We start from the raw sequence: 6,605 nt of genomic DNA on the forward strand, positions 1-6,605 counted from the left end.
GAGAGAGAGAGAGAGAGAGAGAGAGAGAGAGGGGGGGAGAGAGAGAGAGAGAGAGAGAGAGAGAGAGAGAAAGAGAGACAGAGAGACATCTGTTATGTCCATCGGGGAAATTTAAATAGCTTGAGTTACATTCAGAACCTTAGATGATATCAAGAGTACATAATAGAGATCTCTGTAGATACATCTCTATTATGAATACTAGCTATTGATGATATGCAACAGTCCCGAATTTCAGCAGGTCGGTCATCTTTGCAGTCAATGTTAAAATGTGCAGTAATGAAAGCACTCACAGTAATGTTTATCTAGTAAATACCAACGTTTTATTAATGTCTATATAAATTGTTCAACAATAACTCCGATGTACATCTATCAAACTCGCATACATGTACCGTTAGCTATCATATATCATAATGGCCGCCGTAGGTCAGTCACCCACAGTACGCCGTCGCCCTTATCGTGAGCAGCAGTAATCACGGCCAACCGTTCCAGTCTAGCAACCATCTCGACAAGAACACTACCTCTAGCGCTGGAATGTTTAACGGATCACACACACACATACAGGTTGCACATAATTATATCCCGATAGAGAGACGACGTCGGTAGTCTGTCTATCTACTGCAGCTAGTTCTTGCGGGCAACACGATCGACACTCTTTTACGGCGTCTAGAAATTCTGCATCGCATATATTGCATATATTGATCAACGTCATCGTCGTCGCGACGCCGGTTTCATACTAAACATACAACATAATAAATATTGGCAAATGATTCTCACAACCTCCTACAGGAATCAGACGACTGATGGCGGTCAACCACCACCGGAATGTCAAACCTTTCTTTCTTTCTATCGCTCTCTCTGTCTCTTCCTCCTCCCTCCCTATGTCTGTCGGTCTCTATCTCTCTATCTCTCTCTCTCTAATTAATACACAATTTTAGAAGACAACCTATGATTAACAATACGAAGAACTTACTCGTCTAGCCCGCTAGAGACAGAACCTATTAGATGCAGAATTAACGCGGGTAGTATACAGAACTATCCCATTTGTAAGCTAGAAACACTCGTCCTATAACGAACAGCGGCAAAACTCTAAAATACGGCTAACAATTTTTCTCTCGACAGTGGCTTATATAATACAACTGAACGTAGCTATAATAGCATGAACATTTCCATACAGATCCTTATCATATAGATATATACATACAGCACATACCTTGCATAGATATATCCATGCTAATACAACCGTGCCTCAAGTGAATTGAACTGCTGTTTGCCGTTGATAGCTATTCAGCAAATGACACTTTGATAACACTTCCCATGACCTTATAAAATATGACCCGATTATTGGGGAATGCTCTAACAACAAACATGCCCTTAATGCCCTTGAGCTAATAGCGACCACACACTCCTGTGTCAGTGGCCTCAGCCTATAGCCCTGCTGCTTCCTTCTTTCCCGTGCTGGAGTGCAACAACTCCATTCCTCTCTTATCATACACACACTATAATAAAAACGCGACACAGCGTTTATCTCTGCTAGTCAGAGAGGCAGAGGAGCATGGGATAGTGATGGAGCTATTCAGTGAAACAATATTCAACGTTACTCAGTTATAGCGTGATACTTCATAGCGCAAGTGATACGACATGACCGTGTGCGCCTACACCGATAGCTGCCACCTAAAACTACCCGTTATTTCTAACAAGGCTCGGATACTCACTCACACTGGGTATATTTGAGATGGTTATATATATAAATATACACACATCGCACAGGCCACACTATATAACAACCACTATCAGGCAGTACCAGCACTTCTCAACAACAAACATAAACAATTCGTTGATCGATTACATCTCGAATATCTACACAACAGTTACATGTCAGGTACTCTTATTTCCTGTATTCACGATGTACGTCAATATTTAGCTAATGAGGCTATGGGACCGGCAGCAGAGACCAGAAAACGGGCACAAGCGCATTCCCGTCATCAACGCGGGATGCCTACCCCTTGGAAAGGTGTTCACCTCTACTTGGACTCAATGCGGACACCGTGCATGACATCACTCCATTAGTGACGGTGTTGTCGAAACCTGCACACATTTCGAAAAGCACCGCGAGCTACGTAATCTCAACCTGCCATCGGTGTGGCACGACAGAGCGCCCTCTGTGAGCGAGTCATGCAATTAATCGACGACCTAGACCGAATCGATTCCGTCGCCGGTGATACCGAAATCCCATCTCCGTGACGATTCGGTGCTTGGGGCTAGAGGGCAAAGTTGAGAGGTCGGAGGTGAAAGATTGAATGAATGTCCGGCACGCTACAAAACGCTGCGTGCAGTGGCCACTTCACAGAAGCAAGCAGTCTCACTTATTGCAGGTCAACCTAGAAGAAACGAGAGACGACATACATTAACATGTAGTCAACATGTAGTCAACGACTACAGTTCACAAGCTGTCTTTCTCTAGCTCTGCACCTACACTCTTCAACTGCAGAGGGCATGTCAAAATCGTCAAAAAGCTCAATAGCAAGAAATGTCAATCATCTACACATACTGATAATAAAAGAATTACACGCAAAGGCTTAATCTTTCTTGGTAAGACAATGATTAGTGATGCCGAAATCGAATCTTCGTGACAATTCGGTGATTGGTGCTATAGGGCAATGTAGGTCGGAGATGAAAGATAAATGAAACCCTCAGACCTGCTGAGAGTCAGGACTTACCTACTCGGCTAAACAGGTTGCACGTAGTTGGCTGGGTACAATCCCACACGTCCGTTCAGTCTGCCCTTGCACCAGCCTTGTTCATCTTCATCCTCAAGCTTTTCAAACACGTCTCCTGTAGATAATAGTAGGTCTCATACTGGAAACACTCCCTTCAACTGGAAGCCCCCTGTCTACCTTTACCTTCTCAATTGCGGGTACTATCGGTATTTAATTTATTAATCTTAAATTATTTATTTAATAAACAAACATACAAAGTAATAATAATTGAACATAATATAGATATATAATTTTTTGAATGTAATTATATATTAAATATATAATATATTTTTTAATCTATAATTATATCGTAAATTTATTCAAAGCAGGGACCGCCGCCTCCGCCGCCGCCGCGTCTCACCCTGTTTGAAGGTCAATTCGTCATCCTCGGCTCCATCGTAGTCATAGAGGGCTCTGACGGGCGTGCCCTCTCGGCCGTCGTCCAGCATTGCGTCGTCCGTCCAGTCGTCGTCCTGCGCGAACGCGCTCGGCTCGTTACCGCTGCCGTTCGTGCTGTAAGCAGAAGAGGGTCCAGGTTCCTCACATCACCGTCTATGCCTAATTATATCGTGCGATTCTTCCTGGAAATGTTTCCGTGGAAGTTTTCGAGGATTCCCAGCATTACGACAGCCCATTCTCTACAGTCCGGGACTTGTAACCTTTGAGTAGGGCTGATTTCTGGCCAATGTTTGTGAATTTCACTATGGGTTGTATAGTGGAAATTGAAAATTTTCTAAATGACTGGGGTTTCAAACTTATTTCCAAGATTGTTACAAGATTGTTAACAGCCCTGGTCAATTTTCCAGGAGGTCGAGATTTCTTCGGAATGTGATCTTCGCTCCTCCTGCGTCTAAATAATGATTAATGAACAAAACTCTTTCATTCCGCAAAGTTTATTTCCTCTCAGGGAAGATAGCCACAATGATAGCCTTAACTTAAATTTCCAAGATATCCGAGACAAATTTTATTCGCTCACAACTTGGTGACACGAGTGAACAGCACTGCTAGCTACTGCCAACATGTTTTACAGCGGCCAGACAAACAAGCGGGACAGGAAGCAAACAGACTGCAGTCTTGATGGACGCGGCTGTGACGTAGAGAGCCATGCATGCTAGTGGGCGGGCCGCGAAATTTTTTTTCCCAAACGGTATAACATAGGAAGGATTTAGGCGCCTTCTGATTGGCTGGAATTTGGCAAGATGTCAGCCTCCATGACTTGTAGCCAAAATCCCCAATTATCGACCAAAAACTTTCCCGAACTTTCTGTAAGTTAGGTTAAGGTAGTTTTTAGTATGTTTTCTTTAAAACAACATGGGTTTGAGTAAATTAACCCAAATATCATGCTGTTTCTTGACTGATTTGCTTTGACTGAAGAAAATCTTCAAGACAAGAGAACAAACGCCGGTTTATGATAATTATAAGTTTTCTGATGTATTTTCCATGAAAGACACATATTTTACTCATTATTATAACATATAATATTACTATAATTGCAATTCTTTGTGCAAATGTGTTATTTTCATCTTAATCTTGAGAGGGTCTAGGCTTATAATTATAGCTGCCGAGTTTCTGGTTCTGTTTATTCTAACCCTAACCCTAACCTAAATGACATTAAACCACAAACTAATATATGCCCATGACCATATATATATATATATATATATATATATATATATGTATGTTATTATGACCATGACATTAAATTTGGGAACACTCCTAATGGAGTATCACCAATGGTGGAGGGGTCTATTCTCTGCAGCTGCAGTCCCTAATCTATAGATATTGTATATGCTGGTACATATAAAAACGGTATCAGGAGATTAATGGACGAACAGGGTAGATAAGGCCGCGCTGTTCTCCAGCCATTCAACACGCTAGTACACGCTATTGAGGCGATTTATTGATAAAGAAAGCGAAATCTTAGACATTGTAAATGCAGTTAAGAATACTAACGAACGCGAGTGCATGTTTCTCTGTACTATTAGCGACGAAACTGGTAAGTCGGTATGCTAGCTCGACACCCGTCGGCGCAGCTATTATTTGACCTAATACAGTGTTCGACGAACACTCTAAATTGACCAATTAGTTAAAATGGTTTGGTCTGGAGACCCAGATTTCGGTCACGACCGTGGGGTTAAAAACCTCCAGACGTTGTGACACGTGCTAGTACATGTTCTGTTGGGGCATGCGTGGTGGAGGAGTCTATATACTCTAAATACAGAGTATGCAGAAAAAGATTTGACGCAAACGTGTTTCTCATGCGGATCTCCACTTATAGATTATATCAGGGGTTAATAATGACAAATTGATTGTCATTGATGTCATCACGACAATGATATTGTCATTATTAGCCCATGATTATATTAATTATAAACGAATTATCCACGGAACTTTTCGGAACACGAAGCTGCGGAACAACTATTTCAGCTACTATAATATTGACGACACTATATATACCGCCGCCATGCAGGGCACAGCTAGACCTATCCGTCCATTCTCTGATCAGGGGTGTATAAAAACAATTGATCAATTTGTTTTTATTCACTCCTGATCCTTTTCGATATACAGCACCCGCATTAACTCACCACACGGAGCACCGCCGACAGCTGTGCAGCCGATGGCGGTGGCGAGGACGACGATAGTGACGATAGTCCACATTGTATAGATCACGACCGATCTGAGGAATTGAACGAGATTGCAGCCTATACGATGCGCAGTGTCCTCACATGCGACGCGGTTACGTCTGGGTGTTAGAATGTGTTCTTACGCACGAGCGTCCCTCACACTATATATACGCGTAGCTAACAGATCCGGTTTAGTTTGCATCCAGGCCATGGGTATTTCCCATCCGGCAAAACACGTTCAGTATCCGCTTACGAAATTCACGAGAACCTCAGGCGCATCCTGGTTCTAACGCATCTCGTTATTTACGACATAAGCCCCGCCCCTTGGAGTGCAAGCAAGATGGCAGATACCTGTAACATTATTATGTCATGTACATGTAAATATTACTAAATAGTGTGCTGAATTAAACAACAACAACTGCTATTTCTGTTATTAATCAGGCGACTGAAGTTAGAATTGTAACGTTAGAAAAACAACCAGTGCTCAACATTAACGGATGCCTGAAACTGCTAATTATTATTGTGTAAGCAAACCCAGGAGAGAGCATCAGGAAAATAATGATAATGCTGCTAGGTGCAAGGGGAGAATTGATACAGCTTGAGAACCAGTTGGGTACTACCTCGTTTGGGTTTGTTTATATTGAAATAACTATCTGGAATTCGCATACCAGTCTTGTGGGAATCTGCACACATTAATTGTATGTATGTTTGTCGTATGTATGATGTTGTATGGGAATGTATGCTACCTTGTGCTTTTATGAGACAGTGTCAAAATCAGTTTTTCAACAGTAATTACCATGCGTCTTGCAAAAATATTAGTTACCGTGACGCAAGGTGAGTATATGGCGAGATATTGCCTATCGTCGCTTCTAAACTGGTACAACGGGCAATACGCACGTCGCTGTGCCCCATCCAGCATTGTCTGATCTAAGCTTAGTCATGGTGAGCCGTAGCGGAGACTGGCAAGGAGGAAGGACTGGGGTAAGGGCTTCCACAACGATGATGCTGTCATCTTTTCTTAGTTCGTCGTTAAGTCATATAGTTAGCTTCCCCTTAGCCTATCTGCAATATTATAGACCCTTTGCAGTCACATCCCGTTTTTACCAAGTGCTCGGATGCGCCGCCATGTTGGAAGCATAGTATGATAGTAAACAAGCGGAATGGAGACGTTAATGATAACCGCTCCTGCTCGTAACGGCCGCTAGGGCCTACTCGCTAGAGCGTT

The 6,605-nt window shown here is 42.6% G+C and overlaps 1 protein-coding gene across 5 annotated transcripts in view; it reads right to left on the bottom strand.

The window, feature by feature from the left end:
• Window positions 1-297: 297 nt before the first annotated feature.
• LOC106807905 (protein kinase C and casein kinase substrate in neurons protein 1-like) overlaps window positions 298-6,605 on the bottom strand; it is a 57,773-nt gene continuing 51,465 nt past the window's right edge. For all 5 annotated transcript variants that reach the window (XM_014810414.1, XM_014810413.1, XM_014810415.1 and 2 more), the window contains 3 exons: window positions 3,118-3,269; window positions 2,718-2,832; window positions 298-2,378 (listed from right to left, as the gene is read on the bottom strand). In XM_014810414.1, coding sequence (XP_014665900.1) covers window positions 2,726-2,832; window positions 3,118-3,269 — 259 coding nt within the window. In that variant the 3' untranslated portion in view covers window positions 298-2,378; window positions 2,718-2,725. The remainder of the gene's footprint in view (window positions 2,379-2,717; window positions 2,833-3,117; window positions 3,270-6,605) is intronic.

Source organism: Priapulus caudatus, unplaced genomic scaffold (assembly GCF_000485595.1).
Source record: "Priapulus caudatus unplaced genomic scaffold, Priapulus_caudatus-5.0.1 Scaffold241, whole genome shotgun sequence".
NCBI classification, from domain to species: Eukaryota; Metazoa; Priapulida; class Priapulimorpha; order Priapulimorphida; family Priapulidae; genus Priapulus; species Priapulus caudatus.